Source organism: Taudactylus pleione, unplaced genomic scaffold, assembly GCF_031769625.1.
Source record: "Taudactylus pleione unplaced genomic scaffold, aTauple2 ptg001781l, whole genome shotgun sequence".
Lineage (NCBI taxonomy): Eukaryota > Metazoa > Chordata > Amphibia > Anura > Myobatrachidae > Taudactylus > Taudactylus pleione.
The window spans coordinates 1285122-1306150 of NW_028286178.1; the positions used below are offsets into that span (position 1 = coordinate 1285122).

A 21029-nucleotide genomic window follows, 5' to 3' on the forward strand; every position below is an offset into this window, starting at 1 on the left:
TGAAAGCAACACAAATTATTACAATGTACAACATGTAAGGTTATGCTATATGTATAACACACCTTAATGTCAGATACTGAGTTATGAATTATATCTTCTAACATTTTGAATTTACCCATGTCAAGTACATTTGGAGATTTTTCAGCATAATCTTTATTGATCAAAGTAAACTTGTTATTTTATTCCCAGCAGATGGAGATAACAGCAGGAATATCTCGGAAGAATGTCACATTTTCTCAACAGCCTATACAATAGAAGATAACATCACACAGGATTCTCCAGGAGAAAAGCCTATTACCCCAATTATACATCCAGTACCTCACAGTGGGGATATGTCATCTGATCCCTCTGACCGTCAGCAATGTTCCCCTGATAACTCAGATACTGTTATACATAGTACAGCTTTTAGCATAGCCGCAATCTCTCCCTGTTCTATACATGGCAAAAGTTTTACACAGGATACAAAGCTTGTTACCCATCAGTCAGCTAAGGCCGTTGTGAAGCCATTTCCATGCTCTGAGTGTGGGATTTTTTTTACATATAAAACACATCTTGTTAGACATCAGAAAAGCCACACAGGTGAGAAACCATTTCCATGTTCTGAGTGTGGGAAATGTTTTAAATATAAAATAGATCTTGTCAGACATCAGAGATTTCACACAGGTAAAAATATGTTTTCCTGCGCATACTGTGGGAAATATGCACATAAATCAGAAGTTATTACACATCAGAGAAGTCACACAGGTGAGAAACCATTTCCTTGCTCTGAGTGTGGGAAATGTTTTACACAGAAATCATATCTTCTTGTACATCAGAGAAGCCACACAGGTGAGAAGCCATTTTCATGCTCTGAGTGTGGTAAATGTTTTACACAGAAGTTTTTTCTTGTAACACATCAGAGAAGTCACACAGATGAGAAACCATTTCAATGCTCTCAGTGTGGGAAATGTTTTACATATAAATCACATTTTGTTAGACATCAGAGAAGTCACACAGGTGAGAAACCATTTCAATGCTCTCAGTGTGGGAAATGTTTTACATATAAATCACATCTTGTTAGACATCAGAGAAGTCACACAGGTGAGAGGACATTTTCATGCTTTGAGTGTGGGAAATATTTTACAGAGAAATCAGATCTTGTTAGACATCAGAGAAGTCACACAGGTGAGAAACCATTTCCATGCTCTGAGTGTGGGAAATGGTTTACTTATAAATCACATCTTGTTAGACATCAGAGAAATCACACAGGTGAGAAACCATTTTCATGCTCTGAGTGTGGGAAGTGTTTTACAGAAAAATCGGATTTTGTTAGACATCAGAGATGTCACACAGGTGAGAAGCCATTTCCATGCTCTGAGTGTGGGAAATGTTTTACACGGAAATCAGATCTTGTTAGACATAACATACATCACACAGATTAGATATTCTCATGTTCTGATTGTTGGAAAAGACAGAAATCAGATCTTGGTAAACCAATCCTTATTTACACTGAAGAAACTGTGTTAACAAGTGAAAATGTATTTAAAAAAAAATATATAACTATTTAGTATATCTTCTGACCTGGGTACTTCAATGGCCTTTGACATTTCTGTTTCATGATCCAGAAAGTTTATAGCTTGTATTACTGTCCTCATAGTGCTTTTCTTGCTTTTATCTATTTTGTAAGATAATAAGGAGAGTTACCCTGCAGTGTGTATAGCAGTTTTTGGAATCTGATCACCTGAATGGTATAAAAGTTTGTAGGAAGACACAAAGAACAGTAGCCAAAGTGATAACAGTCCTGTCATCTAATAAGAGACCATAAGGTCTGAAACCTGACCGACAAGTTCCTGCCACCCACCTCCTTCCCTCTATGTAATAACTATTATATGCTGCAGGGGGGCCAGGTGCCCACAGCAATGGGAGGATAGAAACAGTTACAGTGTATCAGGGAAGTATTTGTTAGAAAAAGAAATAACATCAGGACACAACAACTGTGAGGACTGTCCTATGTGTGGGTGTCCCTGGTGCTGCTGGTGGTGTCCCAAATTTGTGTATATTTCTATGTATGTAAATAATTATTCTCTTTCATTTCTTCTCTTTTCTGAGCTTAGAGGATGAGGCTATAAAGATCTTTTTCAAACTTAATATTGTGCAGTATGTACTAATATATTTATACTTGCTACATTGTAATCTGTAGTTTTATTTCTCTGGGTTTCCACGTGAGAAATTCAGCCAATCATCTACCTCCAGTATTTGTATCCTAATGTCATGTACTAATTAACTAAGCCAAGTATCACTAATAAATGCTATTTTTTATTTACTATGTCTGTTTGATGTTTAATCTATAGACAGATATATGTAACACACACATTGTGTACCCAACCGGTGTTACGCAACCAATTATTTTTTATTTACTGTTGATATTGTTTTATATATAGTACCTTAAAAAAAATAAAAGGTCCACTTACATCATGTGTGGAACAATTAATGCCATGTAGCAATTGGATCACTTCCACTACAAAGCTTTCACAGATCAGCAATGACAGATAAAGTCTCTGGAGGTGAAATGCATCAGTCTTAACACTTAAGGTGGATGCTGAGTGTGCTCATAGGGAGCTGCTATGTGAGTGAGGTAACCTTCCTTACAAATGGTTAAAGTAAAGTAGAAGAACACTCAGCGCTCACCTTCCGTGATGTGTATGGGGTAACTGGTGTATAAAACACTCAGCCCTCACCTTCCATGGGGTAACTGGTGTATAAATACTCAGCGTTCACCTTCCGTGGTGTGTATGGGGTAACTGGTGTATAAATACTCAGCGCTCACCTTCCATGGGGTAACTGGTGTATAAACACTCAGCGTTCACCTTCCATGGGGTAACTGGTGTATAAACACTCAGCGTTCACCTTCCGTGGTGTGTATGGGGCAACTGGTGTATAAAACACTCAGCGCTCATCTTCCATGGGGTAACTGGTGTATAAAACACTCAGCGTTCACCTTCCGTGGTGTGTATGGGGTAACTGGTAAATAAACACTGATAGATTTAAAACAGACTCTTCAACTGTCTTATCACCGGGCAGAGCTCGTTATATGTGTCAAAACTCTCGGTGGGGATATCCCATTGTTACATCAGCTGATGTGGAGAAATAACACTCCAAACAGATAAGTCAGTTTTCAGGTTCTCTGTATTAGATAAAGTACACAGGTTTTATAGGCGTTCTTACAGATAGGATAATCTCACAGTGTAACATATACAATTATCAGAAAGTGCAAACATTCATTAATTCTTGGCAGTTCATTACTGAGAGCCCATCAATCACCACACAGTCATCATTATATCTTCTCTATTTAAGAAAGGGAGTCTAGTATAGAAAGGGAGTCTAGTATAGAAAGACTCTAGTATAGAAAGGGAGTCTAGTATAGAATGGAATCTAGTATAGAATGGAATCTAGTATAGAAAGGGAGTCTAGTATAGAAATGGAGTCTAGTATAGAAATGGAGTCTAGCATAGAAATGGAGTCTAGTATAGAAAGAGAGTCTAGTATAGAAAGGGAGTCTAGTATAGAAAAGGAATCTAGAATACATGTTTGGGAGTCTAGTATAGAAAGGGAGTCTAGCATAGAAAGGGAGTCTAGTATAGAAAGGGAGTCTAGCATAGAAGGGGAGTGTAGTATAGAAAAGGAGTCTAGAATACATGTTTGGGAGTGTGTTCATGGCACTATCTGCACATTTTAAACATCTGCACATTCCAATGCTCTGATTCTCTGAAGGTCAGCAAAAAAACCTTCACAGTATTCTGTAATTTTCTCTTCTGAATACTTAAAGGCGTTTCACCCGGAGGCTTGTTCACAAAGGAATGGTAGAATGTGTCTGGGCATTCCTTTGTGAACAAGCCTCCGGGTGAAATGCGCATCATTCACGGTCACGTGACCACCACTGTAAGATTCACCGCAGGCTACACTCTCCTGAGCCGGACCAGACGTCTTACTTGTGGGCTGCAGACACACAGCGTCTACCCAGGCACCTAACAGCTGATCACAGACACGTAACCGCCATTGCGCGATCCACCTCAGGCACACACTCTTCTGAGCCAGATGTTCAGGTTTTGCCTGTTGGATTACAGACACGCAGCATTCTTCAGCTGACAGGAACAGAGCACAGCGCAGAATTCCCTTCTCATAGTGCAGAATACACATGGTCAGACAGGTACCTTCTCTATCTCTCCTGGTAGTGGTAGTGGTTTGACTGCTCCTGGGCGCATTTAAGCCCTGCAATGCCCTAAATGGTAACTGGGCTCATCTAACACCTGGCAGAGCTTTAACGCACCCTATCATTGCTGTTGTTTCTATAGACACCAGTCTCCTCGCTCTCTCATCACATGGCTTGCACTACCCCCATGTGAAAGCAGAAGTGGAGAGATATTTAACAGTGTCTTACTTTAACTTTTTCTTATCTATGTTTTGATGAATCATAGGATAATGATCAATATATTAATCTCTCAGTATTCAACATGCATATAATTGACTTTTATTTCTATGTGACACTGCTCAAGAACTATTGACGCATTATAAAGGATACTGTGCCTTTTCTGTATAGTGATTGGATTCATGATATAAGGCTGTCTGCATAGCATTAGAGAAGATATAGGTTTCTAATGTCATATGCTAATGATCACTGTTATCCATCATCTTTCTGCACAAATAGAAGGTTTTATATTAGAGATAACTCAGAATACATTGTACTATCTGCCTGTGCTTGCTGGAATACACAAAATGTTATTCTTTTTCTCCCTCACATATGGGATAGAGGAATAGCTCTATGAATATTTTAGCCCCACTTTTTCTGTCGTAGAAAGAACTATCCCTCTCTCAAGCAGGATTTAGTATAGATTTGTCTATTTTTATATTTATATATATATATATATACTTTTCTGGTTGAACTACAACTATTATTTTCTCTTTGGTGTCTTGTGCACTATTATTTTAAGAGTATTATTACAATTTACGTTTTAATTTATCAACTTATCATATTCAATTAACTTTCATCATTTAAGAGAGCCCCACAAAATAGTCTTCTTGTCCTGTCTGTGCAGGAATTCTTTCTGCTTTATGAGGGTACTTAAGTCAGTCTTGTGGGTGGGATATACCACATAAGTGGGCTCACCCTGGGAGTAGTGACTTATGGCAGCAGCACGTGCGGCCTGGTCTACCAGTCTCTTGCCATCAGCTTCGGGTGTAGTGTCTCCTGTATGTGCTTTTATCTTTATCACTGAAAGTCTTTAGGGTAACTGGAATGCAGTAGACAGTGCTCTGATATGGATAACACATCCTGTGTGTGTAACTCCATCTACATTGTATCTGGAACCATCTACAAAGAGAGCAAGGTCGGCATCTACAATAGGAACATCTGAAATATTAGATAAGGACAATGATTCCTGCTTCATTAGTTCAACACAATCATGATTGTATATTTTCAGTGTCCTCCTTGATGCTGTCACTATCACTGTCATTGTTATTTGTACTTGTATCTCTTGAAACCTGCGGGAGCAATGATGCAGGATTCAACACTAGACCTTTTAAGAGTGACATTACTTGTACAACAAAACTACCTCATATTGTGTAATCCTAGCAACAGACAAATGCTTTGTTTGAGCCCTACTGAGGATCTTTATAACCCCATGTGGTACTATAAGGGTTATGTGTCCTAACACTATGTTAGCACTTTACAGGGTCTAAGTGACGAGAGTTTTCATGTGATTGTGCAAGGACCCCCTGAGCATGTGAGTTAGACCCATGGCAAAACAGTATAAAGGCTCACTATACTCAGGTACAGCTAATGCTAGTGCATTAATGATGTCTTGTTCTACAACATAAAAACTTCAATTCATTCAAGTGTTAATTAAAGCGGACTCTGTTGTATAGGTCCCTCTAATGCATCATACAAAAGTTACCATTTATTTTCAGAAGGTATCCCGCTTCTTTAGATACCCTACAACATTTACTGTGCAGAATATTCAGTAATGCTATTATTTCATGCAAACAATCCTGCTCTGAGTCAACACATAAAAGTAAATTGTCCACATATTGTATAACGATTGTGATTGCACTGGCAGGAGCCAATCTTTTAAAACCAATGACCTTGTCTCTGAGTATTCACTAGGGCTTGTAGCACCCCCTTGTGGCAGTCTAGTCCAAGCACATTGCTTTTCTTGCTGTGTAGAAGCAATAGTTGGATTTCTTTTGTTATTGGGATTGAAAAACAGTAAAAGTGTGAGGTGGGTGATATGCCATTCAACACGGTGTGCGGATTAGGTACAGTCCATGTATCAAGCTGTAACCTTTTATTAATCTTTCTTAAATCACGAATCATCCTAAAATAGGGAAATTCATCTGGAATTGGGGTCTTCCTTTTAATAGGAAAAAACTAGTTCCGACTGAAACGACATTCCCTAAGTACCCTGCTTTCAGGTTATCTACCTGTTTGGTTACTGCAGCCACTTGATCTGGTCTTAAAGGGTATTGTTTAACTTGCACTTGTAGCTTTAAGTTTCTTTTCCATGGGCTGGATGGGCAGTAGCCTTACATCCATTTTACCCTTTGCCCATAACATATCAGGGACTTTAGCAAATATCTCAGTTAATTATAAGTTTTCAGTGTTAACAACATTAATGAGATATGTTAGTACATTTCTGTATCAAAGGTTATTTTTCCAAGAAGTCCTGGTTTGGAAGTTAAGTCACTTCCCCATCTTTGTATGTTATTGTGGCATTTAATGCTGACCATAGATCTGCCCCTAACAGATTAAGTGGGCAGTCATCAGAGACTATTACACCATTATTTACAATAATCTGCAATGGATTTGTCTTTGGTAAATACTGTATTTCACTATCCAGGCTAGTGAAACGGGACTACAGAGGAGAGCAAAAGTTCTGGTGAGATTAATTTGGAGTGAATAACACTTTTAGCAGCCACAGATGGATACAGTATATTGTGGGCCACTAAGACTGGTTACATTGGGAAGTATGTGACTCTGGGGGCTATCTTCCTATACTTGTCTATGTGTTCTGCACTGGATTCACAGAGACGAGGGCAGTGGAAACACAAACCATTCTACATATAAGTTTGGGATCTTTGACTACGTGTAACATTAGATAACATTGTAGCAACAGGTGACGCTTTTAGCCTATTTTTTTATTAAACGTGCACCAATATTTTGCCCAAATGGCGCTAACTGTTGTGGCTTTCCTGATGATTGCACAACATAAATAGGCTGTGGTGCTCGCTTGTCCTTTCTCATTATATTACAGACAGTACATTGTCTATCAGCCCAATAATGACACCCTCTACACTCACTTCTCCAGCATTTTGTAACATTGATGTTAGTAATCAGTGACAGATTAATTACGTCCTTATAATACCACAATCAGAGAACTTTTATACATACTTATGTATTGTACTGAGACAAAAGCCAATAGCAAAAAACAATAATAATTTTGATTTGCAGATGTCACTAACTTACACAGCAGATCAAAGTCTCAGAAAAAAAACTTGTTTAGCATTTAAAATGATTGTCACTGAGCCTCATGTAAATTAGGCATATAAAGGCTAAGACCAGAACAATGATGTCATACCTTCAAATATTTAATATCTCACATCACATTTAGATTTTATTGAACATACACATTAATTTATGTATCTTCCACGTTATCTACTTCTTAAACCTACTAATCCCCATTCATAGCTTCTTTTTACATTTAATATCATAAACAATTTATCTCTCTCCACAATTTAACTTGAGGACATTCACACTTCCATGTATTTTTCCTACAGGGATCTATGTATTTCTTATCCCCATCCCAACTTCTGGTATCTGTTCTGGGTTCAGTATATGATACCTTCAGTCTACAAACTCTGCAATTTACAGCACCACAATGCTAAATCATCACATGCCTGACAATCTCTATTGGGCATAACTATTTCTTTTTAGCAATATCATTTTTCACTGAACAATTTGGACCTACTGTCCTTACAGGTGTCTCTTAAAAATAATCCTTAAAGGGCATACAATTAATCTCTTATTCCTTTTCTTGTGACTCTATCTCTAACAAGATCTGTTCTGACACTTTTATTTAATTCCAAAGTTTGCCTTCAAATTTGTTACTCTTTATGTAGGGGCCATATGACTTATGTATCTGTCGTAATTGAATTGGGTTAAGTGTGTGCCATTTCTGTGTATGCCAACCTTTTTAAAGAGTTTGGACATCGCTTCTGTCACCCCAGGACTTAAAACTGTGCGCATATCTGTGGGGGGTCTGACAGTCGGACAGGTGCTTACTGTCTGTATTACCCATATATGTGGGTTTACAAAACCCTTCTCTGTGGGTTTACAAAACCCTCCTCTGTGGGTTACAAAACCCTTCTCTGTGGATTTACAAAACCCTGTTCTATTGTATGAGGTATCTCCTACTTAGGGAATGAATACCAGACAGTCTATTTTTTCTGTTACTAAGGTGGCTATCCTTAGTAGATCTGGGCACACTATAACCGTAACCATACCTTTTGGGATATAGATTGACTGACTGGTAAATTAGTTATAAACAAATCCCAAAATTCTCCTACTCTGGTCTGGAGATAATCTCCAGCAATATGGTAATCTGCCAAAAGACAAAAGGCACTTCTATGTTTGTTTATTCTGTATCTGGAAGTAAAAAGATCACAAGGTGTATCAAGGGACAATATTCATACCAACCAAAGAAACCAATTATCAAACTGTTAAATAATAATAACACATTTGCATTTCTCACATTCAAATCTATAAGGACTATAGTCTGTATACATTTTTAAAGGTTCATTAGACATGTAATTTCATAAAATAGAACCCAAAGCAAAAACAAGAGCCTGAGACACATAGATATCTGTTCCTGAATCCCTAGGCAGACACTGGAGCTCACAAAACAGGGGGGTCTATCTTAAGTTATAAGAAATCCTTACTGTGCCATCTAAGTAATGCAGCAAAAGCGGTCATCCCAATTCTCTGGAATTCCTGTGACCCACCCACATGTAAAGATTGGTTCCAGATCATTGATTATTATTTTAATTTTTTTTTAAACTTTTCTTTATTTGTGGAAGCAAGTAACACCATACACAAAATTTGTAACATCAATCAGTACAAATCATTGTCGTAGCAATTGACTTACATACAAGTATTCAGTACATTAGACTTTAAAAAAAACAAACAAATTATTATATAAAACATAATAATAGTAAAATACTGTCTGACGCTCACCCGCTAGACAACCTTATAAGAGGGTCTCCCGAGAGGACCCGAGTCTCATACCACTGTGTCAGTCGCATACTATGATGGATCTGGTATTGTGAAGAAAATTGGCAGGGTAGCTATGAGACTCCCATGTGTCGAAAAAAGACGCAGCTTTCTTTTCCTTATCGAACATGGGCCCTCATTCAGAGCTGGACACTCTGAGCAGAGCGCTCACTCTGAATGAGGGCCGTCCTCCATAAAAATGGAGCGTCCTCCTGGACGTTCGTATAGCTGTGGGTCACCACCCACAGCTCATACGAGCGTGCAGGATGATGATCGCGATGGTCTTGACCATCGCAACCATCGCCAGTGCGACCAGAAGCCTGTGGTCAGGGTTTTCGACCACAAGCCCGGAGTGATTTTGGCTCTATCAGAGCCAAAATCACTCCCACTGACATCACTAGTGATGTCAGTGGGGCCGGCTTCAGACGTTAGGCGTTCCCTTGGGAACGCCTCCGTCTGGGAGGCACGCCCCCGGCACGCCCACCAAAGGGGGCGTGCTGTCAATCAACATCAACAGCACGCCCCCTTTGATCAGACACAACGAGCGAAGGAAAGTCCTTCGCTCGTCGCGTCTGGCGCATGCGCACCATCGACCCACTTGCGAGCGGACAGCCGCTTGCAAGTGGGTCTGAATCAGGCCCATAGTTTCCACCCAATCCATCCGAAAAATTAAATTTAGTTTTTCCTTGTATAAAGGAAAATTGATTGGAGTTGGGTGTATCCACTCTTGCAATATGGCCTTTTTTGCGGCTTCGATTATTGCGAGTAATAATTTCCTGCTGCCCTGGGTTAGTCTTTGTCCCCTTGGAAATATGCCCAAGACAGCCCATTCATGGGTAAAAGGCACATAATTCACTAAATGAGTCTCTGCATCATATTTTACTCATCTCCAGAAGCCCTGAACTACTGGGCATTCCCAAAGGCAATGATAGAGATCTGCCTCATCGCCCGCACATCTAGGGCAGACGTGAGAATCAGACCCATTTTATATCGCCTGTGCGGGGACAAATAGGTCCTATGATACACATTTAGAAAAAGTTCATTATATGCACTAGCAGTCAGTAATGATTGTGACCTCGTCAATCCACGTATTAAATCTGTAATAGTGAGTGATGGGAATCGCGCCAGCCATTGGCGCAGTCCTTGGCTAATCAGATTATGATCTAAATCTTCACTGAGAAGTTTGTAATAGATGGATATGGCCTTATGGATAGGTGTCAAACTCGAAAAACATTGATCTAGCGGGTTTTGCCAGTCAGCTGTTGAAAATGTCTGTATCACGGAGGCTATATAGTGTTGTGCTTGGAAGTAAGCTAAAGGATAAGCTCGCAGGGTCTCAAATTTGTCAGTTGCCTCACAGAACACCAGGGGTCTCCTCAATTCCAAGTCTACTAGATGACGTATAGTGTGAACCCCTCCCACTCTCCAAATCGTGAAAGGATAAGAAGCTGCTCCCTCCTGAAACTCTAAATTACGCTGCAATGGGAGGTGGATTGATTTATAAGCATTTAAATTGAGCTTATGTCGCAGTATATGCCAGAGGCATCTAGTAGTCATTAGCAGGGGGTTATCACGAACTTCTGGTGGAACTTCTTGGTCGTGAATGTGTAAAAAATATTTTAAGGCCATTGTGGGAAGGAATTGTGATTCTAGGGATGTGTTGGCATACACTTCCTGATCGTTTAGCCAATCAGCCAAAAACCTCATCAAGGAGGAGTGATTATATATCAAGATATTGCGAAAGTATATTCCACCGTTAGATTTAGGTTGACATAATTTACGAAGACTAATGCGGGCCCTACCACCCTGCCATATGAATGACCTGAAGAGCTTGTTAATTAATTGGATATCTTTTGTGGTAAGTGGAATGGGTAATGTCTGTAACATATATAAAAGACGAGGAAAAGTCATCATTTTAATGAGAGCAGCTCTACCTAAGTACAAGAGGGTCAAATGTTTCCAACCCCTGAGCTCCTCAGTAATGCTGTGAATCAGTCGTGTTAAATTTTTATCGTACAGTTGAGCAGGGTTCTTAGGCTAAATAATGCCCAGGTACTCTAAATGTGAGGAGGCCCAGGAGAAGGAAAAAGACGAGCCCAACGAAGGAGTGGAGATAGTGAGATGAAGAAACATTGCACGTGATTTATCCTCATTAATCTTCAAGCCAGAAATGTCACCAAACAGCTCAAACTTGCACATAATCAGGGGTAGAGTGTGTTGAGGGTCTGTGATATATAAAAGGATGTCGTCTGCATATACAGTCAATTTAACGCTATGTGTACCAACCCGGACTCCTCGGAATTCAAACCATTGTTGTAAAATGCGAAGTAAGGGATCTATGGCAAGGTTGAAAAGAAGGGGGAAAGAGGACATCCCTGGCGTGTTCCCCGTCTTAGTTCTATGGGTGTACCATGCAGCCCATTAATCAGCAATGACGTGGAAGGGGAATGGTAGAAGAAGCGCAGTAATTTAACAAAATATGGGGCAAATCCCCTGCGAGTCAGAGTTTCAAATAAATGAGGCCAGAGTATCATATCGAACGCTTTATGTGTATCTAGACTAAGAAGCATGTTCTGAGCTTGAGAGTTTCCATTAGAGGCGATTATAGCAGCCAAAGCGGTGCGAATACCCTTAACCGAATGCCTATCAGATACAAACCCTAACTGATGGTCTGTTAAAAGGGACGGTAAGATTTGTTGCAGGCGCGTAGCCATGATTTTGGCGAGAAGTTTAAAGTCCAAGTTTAACAGCGTTATAGGGTGATATGAACCTAATAAAAGGGGATCTTTCTCTGGTTTGGGCAGAAGGATCGTGTGTGAAGAGTTAAAATAGGGAAGTGAAGGGGAATGGCGATGAATATGTCTAAATAAATCCAAGAGTAGTGGAGAGGTGTCCTCTTGGAGGATTTTATAATAGTCACCGGAATAACCATCAGGACCGGGTGCTTTATGAGCAGGTAGGGCTCTTATAGTGTCTCGAAGTTCTTGATCAGTGATATCGGAGTCTAGGATGTCGCATTGGTCTTGAGTGAGTGTAGGGAGACGGGCCTCATCCAATAGTAACCGTTGTTGTTCCACGTCAATTGACTGGGGAGAATATAGAGTAGAGTAATAATTTGTGAAAAGTGACCAGATATCCTTTGAATCGGTAATTGTAGATCTAGTGGTGGGGTGGTGTACTGCTGAAATATGATTCCTGGGCTTCCGAGATTTGGCTATATTTGCTAAAAGGCGGCCTGTCTTGTTGCCCCAGTGATAATATTTGTGTTTAGAGATTTCTAGACTATGTTTCGCCTGTGAAAGAAGGAAATCTAATAATTGGCGGGCTAATTTATATTGGTGCAGTTTATCAGATGAAGGGTCCATGGTATAGGCCATGAATGTTTGTGTAACTGTCGCTCGTAATGAGGAACAAGTAGCTGACATTTTGCGTTTAAGCTGTGCCATGTAGCTAATGATATGGCCTCGTAATACTACCTTTGAGGTTTCCCACATTAAACCAGATTATCGTCAACAAAATCCGACCATTTTGACTTAAGAAAAGATCGAAAATCAGTTGAAGAGGCCAGATGTGCAGGAAATCGCCATATATTATTACGGTAAGGTTCCGATGGAAATGTAAGTGACACTGTAAGAGGCGCGTGGTCGGAGATTGTGATATCATGTATTCGAGCACTATGGAGATGGGACATTAAAATATCGGATAAAAGAAAATAGTCAATGTGCGTCAAAGAGCCGTGAGCTGCCGAAAGATGTATGTAGGAGCGGTCAGTCGGGTTTAATAGACACCAGGGATATGAAAGATGTAATGCGGTTAATAAAGATGGGAGTACCTGCCATGTGCTAGAGGCTGGTCTAGCTGGTGGGGGAGCTTTATCAATTTGGGGATCTAATACTGTGTTAAGGTCTCCCCCTACAATTAAAGGGTAATTTTCTCTTTGTTGTAATAGTTTAGTTAATTGATGGAAAAAAGATGAGGAGTCCGTGTTGGGCGCGTAAATATTAACCAATGTAAAGCGAGAATGTAAGATTTCAACATCCAGAAAAAGAAATCTACCATATCTATCCACGATCTGATTTAAAACAGTGAATTGTAGACCCCGCTTTAAGAGAATGGCAACACCCCTAGATTTAGTGCGGAATGAGGCTGCAATGCATGAATTTAGCCAAGGGGCACGAAGAGTGGCCTCGTCCCCTGTACGCCAATGAGTCTCCTGCAAAAACATTATATCAGGATGTAACCCCTTGAGATGAGTGGTCACCCATCTGCATTTTATGGGCGAGTTTAGACCCCCGACGTTCCACGAGACCAAATTTAACCTAATTGGGCTACGGGATGAAGACGGATTTATCACTGATGCGACTGTACTATCTCTTAATGCCATTCAAAAAAAATGGATGAGCTCTAAGCCTGTGGATGAGGGTCAGACACGTAACAAAACAAATATTTGTATATGATTCAAAGTGAGAGAAGAAAAAAATGAAACAGTAAAATGGTACAATAACAATGATGCATAGTGCACTGCCTCACAAAACTCCAATTTTCAATTTTCCTTCCAACAAGTAAATAGGATAGGTGTCGCCTGGGATAGGCTGCACATGTCCAAATACAAAACAAATATAATAACATTTAATTACCCTAAAAAAAAAAAAAAAAAAAAAGGAAATAGGGGTATCATGGGTATAACTAAGATATAATATTGTAACCCAGTTCAACCACTGAGAAAACATGAATCTAAATTGAGGTGACCTATGTGGAGTATATCTACTTGAACAAATGTATTAATAAGGAGTACGTACTCCAGTATTTGTTCAGCCTCTAGATCAGAAATAACTAGAAACAATATTATCTCATTTCAGGTCAGATTTAAACATCACGTTTTATTAATTTGTGAATCGGAGCCCAGTTAATAAGTCCGGCCATAATCAAGGTGGTGGGGGTGACCGAGAAGGTGAGTGAGGTGGGAGAAGATGGCGTTTCGCCTGTGCGGGATCCTCAAAAAATAATGGACGGCCCTCTTCAAATACTCTTAATTTTGCCGGGTATAGCAGGGCAAATCTACGATTGTGGGAGTGCAGATAATTACAAATCTCAGAAAAAGCTTTGCGTTTTTGGGCTACCAGCACAGAAAAATCCTGAAAAATCAATATTTTGTGGGAGTGTGCCATTAAAGAGTTAGACTTGCGATAGGCAATTAAAATGTGTTCCTTAGCTTGATAGTCCAGAAATTTTGCTATAACCGGACGGGATCTATGATTGTCTCCCTGTCGTTCAGGGCCTATACGATGTGCTCTCTTGATTTGGGGGGTACCCAGTGTATCTGCTATGTCTAAGGCTAAAGGTAAATCTTTAGCAATGAAATCAAGAAGCTGTGGACCCTTGTAAGATTCTGGGATTCCAATAAACCGTAAATTATTTCTACGGTGACGATTTTCCAAATCGTCTATTTTCTCCTTCAGAGATTGAATAGTGGAGGAATGGGGAGATGTGTCATCTTGAATTGTTTGAACTCTATCTTCAGTGTCACTAACTTTCGTCTCTAATGTGGTTAGACGAGCAGCATGTGCATCAGTTCTAGTTAGAGCCGCCTCTATCTTCATTTCAGTGCTCTCCAATCTTTTATCAAACTGGGGCATTAGTACTTTGGCAATGGCCTCAGCCATTTCGAGCATGGGTAAAGAGGAGACGGGAATGGTGCCAGAGTCAGAGAGGTCAGGGGGACCCACAACATCCTGCGACTCAAGGGGGGATGGGGAGGGGGTATTTTTATTTGTAGACTTGTTTGACTTTCCCATGGTAACTGTATGAGATGTGTCTGAGGATGAGGAGGCTTTGGGAAAATATTTTTCCATGCCCTGTTGGCCAGCACAGAGAATAATACCAAGTTAGACAATGAGGTCACCTACTATACACCAGATTTAGAAATGTGACATATACAAAATATTTGGATTACAAGTTAAAGTTTTTACAATACCCCTTTCATAAACAGCATAACATTACATTTTGATCAATCTGTCAGCATTAAGGACAAAAATTTATTCAAATTACTCCTGGGTATTGTTATTGAAAACCTATTCAACAATAATCCTGAAATACTTGCAAATGAAAATATAATTTCCCTATCTGTACTTAATAGCAAATAATACAAATAAGGAGTTTCTTACAGGAATCAAATTTATCCTGAATCACCACTAGGTGGGAGTGTTGTGTAAAAAAATAACACAGATTATACTTTAAATGGCAGGATTTTTCAGGGACAGAGAGAGTCAACAAATTTTTAGTCCCCAATACCAAGCAATGTGAAAACTGAGACTCCACAGAAGGTACCTCACTTTGAACAGCCAGGACCAGCCGTAATCCCCATGATCTGTTCGGCCGGAGACAGCGCCGAGTGAAGGATAAAGGGGATAAAATGGGTATCTCTGGGCAACTGCACCGCAGGGAAGGAACGGATGAGCCACCTGGGACACCAGACCGCGCAGCATTTTAGCTGTAGTCAGTTTTCCACCAGCAGGGCAGAAGCAGCAGGTCCACCGGCAGTCAGCCTACAGGCAGATAACATTTAAAGTAGGCAGCCGGCGTGTCGCGACAGCAGGTCAGAGCCGGAACTGGGGGTGCCTGCCTCTGAGCTCCAGACAGGGAACCAGCCGTCAGCCACACGAGCGGAGCCGCCTATAACAGGATCCAATGGAAGGGCCAGGATGACAGTCGCAGTATCAGCTGCGGAGAAGGACAGCGGCACTCAGGATCCGGTAGGTCTTCTAAGTTGAAGTCGTGTAGGGCATCCGCAGATGTGATATCAGCTGAAATTCTTATACCAAGGGGCCCCACCGATACTTCAGTAACTGCGCAGACCAGAGACAAGGCCGGCGAGCCAGCAGGGGGCGTGGGGGGTAACTCTCCACAGCCGGATTCACATACCGATGTCAGCAGCAGTCTGGATCCCCACTGAATGGAAGCCTCCACTGCACAGCCGCTCTGCGATATCTCATCTGCTTCTGTCCCGCTCAGCACCACCGCACAGATCAGATGGGAGGACCAGGATGCCAGTCGCAGTGTCAGTCGCCGAGGGGGGCCAGCGGCACCCAGGATCCGGTAGGTCTACTGTGTTCGGATCGGGTAGAGCATCAGTAGCAGTGATCTCAATCGAGATATATACACCAGGGGGTCCATCGGTACCACAGGCACCGTGTATACTGGGGACAATGCGGTCAAGGCAGGTAAGCCAATGGGGGGCGCAGGGGGTAATTCTCCACAGCCAAAGTCACGCACCAGCGTCAGCAACAGTCAGGGTCCCCACTGAAGTGGAAGCCTCCACTGCACCTCCGCACCATGAGGTCCTGTCTGCCCCGGTCTTACTCCCACTGGTAGACAACAGGTGATGCCTTCAGGACAGATTTGATAATGAGCTGAAAGCATTGCCCACAGATACCAGGGTATGCACCATTCCCCTACCCTGTCCTGCTGCCTTCCCATATAGAAGCTGCTTTTGCTACATATATAGCCACCTGGAGAACTTTGTGTAGTGTGGACGCAGTCGTTAGTAATTATCCCACAAGTTTCCCATGTGTATGTGTGAGGGAGGTCTAGATGGCTATTGTGGTTCACCAATGTCACTGACTAATGAGGTTTCCTGCACTATGATGATGGCTTTGGAACATTACCAAGCAAAGGGCCATATTCATTTCTTTTTACCTCTGCGACAAAGTTCCACCTACCAGACTTTTCACCGACATCGTGTTTTGGATGCGAAAACTTACCATGCGCACCCCCACTTTTCGCCCTATTCAATTCCAAACCAGACAAAAACGGCAGGCGGCGAATTCAGAACAGGCGGAAAGTGCTGTCAGAAATGGGGAAATCAGCCTGAACCCCCAAAAAAGATGCTCTAACATTGGGGATCAATGTAGAAGTGTTCCAATAGCCCTAATTAAACTATTTGGGGTACTGAAGTTGTTTAATATTCTTGTTATTAGCGTCCTTGTTAAAGTGGTGAAGAATAGTATTAAGCAGTATTTTTTATGTGAAAATAAGTAGTCCTGTCAAATTTGGGGTACTTCAAAATGGGTGCTAGCATATTTTAAAGTCTCTAAAGTGAAGTTTTCAAAAACTTTGCCAGTCCCCCCCACTAGCTGCCTCCCTGCAGTGGCAGACGAAAGCTGGAGCTCACTCCTAAGCTCTGACTTCCGGCTCCCTCAGAGAGCACTATGGGAGGGATGTCATGACGTCTCTCCCATAGATCCATGGAGCCGCAGTCGGACCGGACGGCAGCAGGCACAAGAGCGGGGCTTAAGGTAAGTATTGTGTTTGTATTTTAATTGTATTTTTTTCAGAAGTGCCAGAACTGGGGGCACAAGTATAGGGGGCATTACTACTGGGGGATTACTACTGGAGTCACTACTATTGGGGGCATTACTATTGGGGGCATTACTACTGGAGTCACTACTATAGGGGGCATTACTACTGGGGGGAATTACTACGGGGGGCACTACTATAGGGGACATTACCACTGGGCACACTATTGGGAGCATTACCAATGGGTGCACTATTATAGGGGGCACTACTACTGGGGGCATCACTACTATAGGGGGCACTATTACTGGGTGGATTACTATAGGGGGCACTACTAATGGAGTCATTACCAATTGGGGCACTATTATAGGGGACATTACCAATGGGGGCACTACTACTGTGGGCATTACCACTGCAGGTACTACTAATGGGGGCACCACTACTGTGGCCATTGTGGAAGGGCACCACTGCTTTGGGCATTGTATAAGGGGCACTACTACTGTGGGCTTGTGTATAAGGGGCACTAATTTGGGCATTGTGTAAAAGGGGCACCACTATGTATCATAACATGAATAAGGGACTACTGTGTGGCGTAATTTGATTTGGGGATAATGTATTATAAAGGGAATTACTGTGTGTGGCACAATGTATTATACAGGGCAATACTGCGTGTAGCATGTATTATACAGGGCATTACTGCATGTGGCATAATGTGTTATAAAGGCCATTATTATGTAAGGCATATTGTGTAAGGCGCTTTACTGCGTATGGCAATTATTCGCCATGAGGGGAGAGCTTGGGGGAAGCCCAGTACCTCCATAAGTGCTGGGCACACCCCACAGTGCGATGAATTAGGGGTCTTCTGCAAGGACATGCCCCCTTTCCAGAAGCGCACGCAGAAGAACGCCATCTAAAAAAAGTTATTTCTTTATTTTGGGAGAAGGGGGGCACAACTGGGAACTCCACAATGTCTAAAACCGGCCCTGGGTAGAATCCAGCTATTTGCTGCTTTGGTGGATTTATGGTGACACACGAACCACAAAGTATTTCATGGTGGTGGTTAGAAAATAAATTAAAAACTTTAATTTTTTTTTTCACTTTCTTGCAATTCAATGAAAAATGTTTTTGCCTATTTTGAGATTATTTTTGGCCTGTTTAGGAAAATTAATGGTATTTTCTTGAAAAAAAACAACAAGGTACTAAATGTGTGTTCTGCATAAATAATACAAAGCAGAGAGACAATTATTGTCACCACCACAAATCTACACTACAAGGGCCGGGAATAAAGTCCTCAGTGATCTGGCTGCTGTCTCCTAATAACACTACAAGATCCATCCCGCAGACCTTCATAGACTATGTGATATAATGTGTATAGCGCTGAAGAGCAGCGCTGCCAAGGTGGTCACTGGTGAGGGTACATAGACTATGTGATATGTGTATAGTGCTGAAGAGCGGCGCTGCCAAGGTGGTCACTGGTGAGGGTACATAGACTATGTGATGTATATTATGGTGTTACAGATAATGACTGTAACTGTACGTTCCTTATATATATTACTCATCCCGAGGTCATTATTCCCCATCTCTCTCCCATGGATGGATTATACTGATCAGCGTGTGCTCATCACAGATACATGTAATATATAAGAGGATCCAACAATGTGTAGTGTTGTATGCTGAACACAGTAAGCTCAGTCGTTCATTTGGGATATTGTACAGGTGACGTGTACCACCCCCCAAGGTGCAAATTATATTGCATACCCCGACTCACTTTAATGCAGAAGATAGGCCACTTATAACAGCTTCCACTCTTCTTAGAAGGCTTTCTGCAAGTGTTTGGAGGGTTTCTGTGGGAATTTGAGCACATTCATTCTGTAGAGCATTTATGAGGTCAGACACTGATGTTGGACGAGAACGCCTGGCTCGCAATCTCCAATCCAGTTCAACCAAAGGTGCTCGATGGGGTTGAGGTCAGGGCTCAGTGTGAGACAGTCAAATTCTTCCACAGCAAACTCATCAAACCATGTCTTTATAGTCCTTGCTTTTTTGCACTGGGGCACAGTCATAGAAAGTGTGCAAGGTGCAGGCCCGCCCCGCCGCGCGGCGCCCCCCGGTGGATGCCCTGGGGGGCGGGGATCGACGCCGGGAGGCCTGAAGCGACTTTTCGACCGCTGCCTATCCCCGCCGCCAGGGGATAGGTAGATTCTATGTAATGTGTAGATTCTATTGAATCTACACATTACATAAACATCATGGTTACTATAATTTGAAATGATAAAAAACAGATACAGCATCCACAGCAGTAAATATAATTATACAGAGTAAAAAATAAAAATAAATTAAATGATAATAAACCAGAACACATTTATTTAAAAAAAAATAAAATCTAATTTTCCTTCCCAGGACAAGATCTTTTCACCTTCCTAAACCTTTTCTCTATCTCTCCACCTGCTAGTGATGGAGCTGGGCTCATATTACACCTATTTCTATTATGTTCATGTATTCTATTATCCCTATCATCAAAGCCACTTCCATATATCTTGCTCATAAACTGTATTCCAATTTATTTTTCAATCATTTAATAGTCAACAATATACTTGTCATATTTATATACTTTTATACAATATAGTCCCATTTTATCCCATGTTATTAAATCCGCATATTACACGTTATCAGTGGGCGCTTAAGCTCACTAGTATACAAACAAAATGAAAGAGTAAATATGAGAAAAGGTTTATAATTGAGAAAAGATTAACTAGTCGTTAGCCATGTATATAATTACATCATGTGACTATAATATATAAGAATTTCTATTGTATTGAACCACAAAATACATATTTGTTCCCCCCCATGTTTTTACTTGGCCTCGAACCTATTACCTCTTCTGTAGTAGACATAAGATTTAACCACTGCTCTACACCCAACAAACACCATGAAATACATGTATCTTCTTTACCTAGTAAAGGAAATATACCACTAGTTACACCACTCTAACCGCGATGTGTCTTAGTGGTGCATCTATTAATGCTGAACAGACCTAAATACAGAGAGAATTACATGTCTTATCCTGCACATTCCATCATTGTAGGCTGGTCTCATCAGTTATTCATGTCATCCTGGTATTGTGTTACCTACACATGTGGGGAATACGGGTAACAGACCTAAATACAGAGAGAATTACATGTCTTATCCTGCACATTCCATCATTGTAGGCTGGTCTCATCAGATATTCATGTCATCCTGGTATTGTGTTACCTACACATGTGGGGAATACGGGTAACAGACATAAATACAGAGAGAATAACATCTTATCCTGTACATTCCATCATTGTAGGCTGGTCTCCTCCATCAGTTATTCATGTCATCCTGGTATTGTGTTACCTACACATGTGGGGAATACAGGTAACAGACCTAAATACAGAGAGAATTACATGTCTTA

The 21029-nt window shown here is 41.1% G+C and overlaps 2 protein-coding genes across 2 annotated transcripts in view; one reads left to right on the forward strand and one right to left on the reverse strand.

Annotated features, from left to right (window-relative positions):
- Nucleotides 1-21029, reverse strand: part of LOC148436381 (uncharacterized) — a 381341-nt gene that overhangs the window by 262856 nt on the left and 97456 nt on the right. The window lies entirely within an intron of this gene.
- LOC148436385 (uncharacterized) overlaps nt 1-21029 on the forward strand; it is a 155132-nt gene that overhangs the window by 17397 nt on the left and 116706 nt on the right. Inside the window, exons 8-11 of the mRNA XM_088464952.1 lie at nt 190-386; nt 468-624; nt 706-1391; nt 19310-19314. Of these exons, the coding sequence (XP_088321078.1) occupies nt 190-386; nt 468-624; nt 706-1391; nt 19310-19314 (1045 nt within the window). The remainder of the gene's footprint in view (nt 1-189; nt 387-467; nt 625-705; nt 1392-19309; nt 19315-21029) is intronic.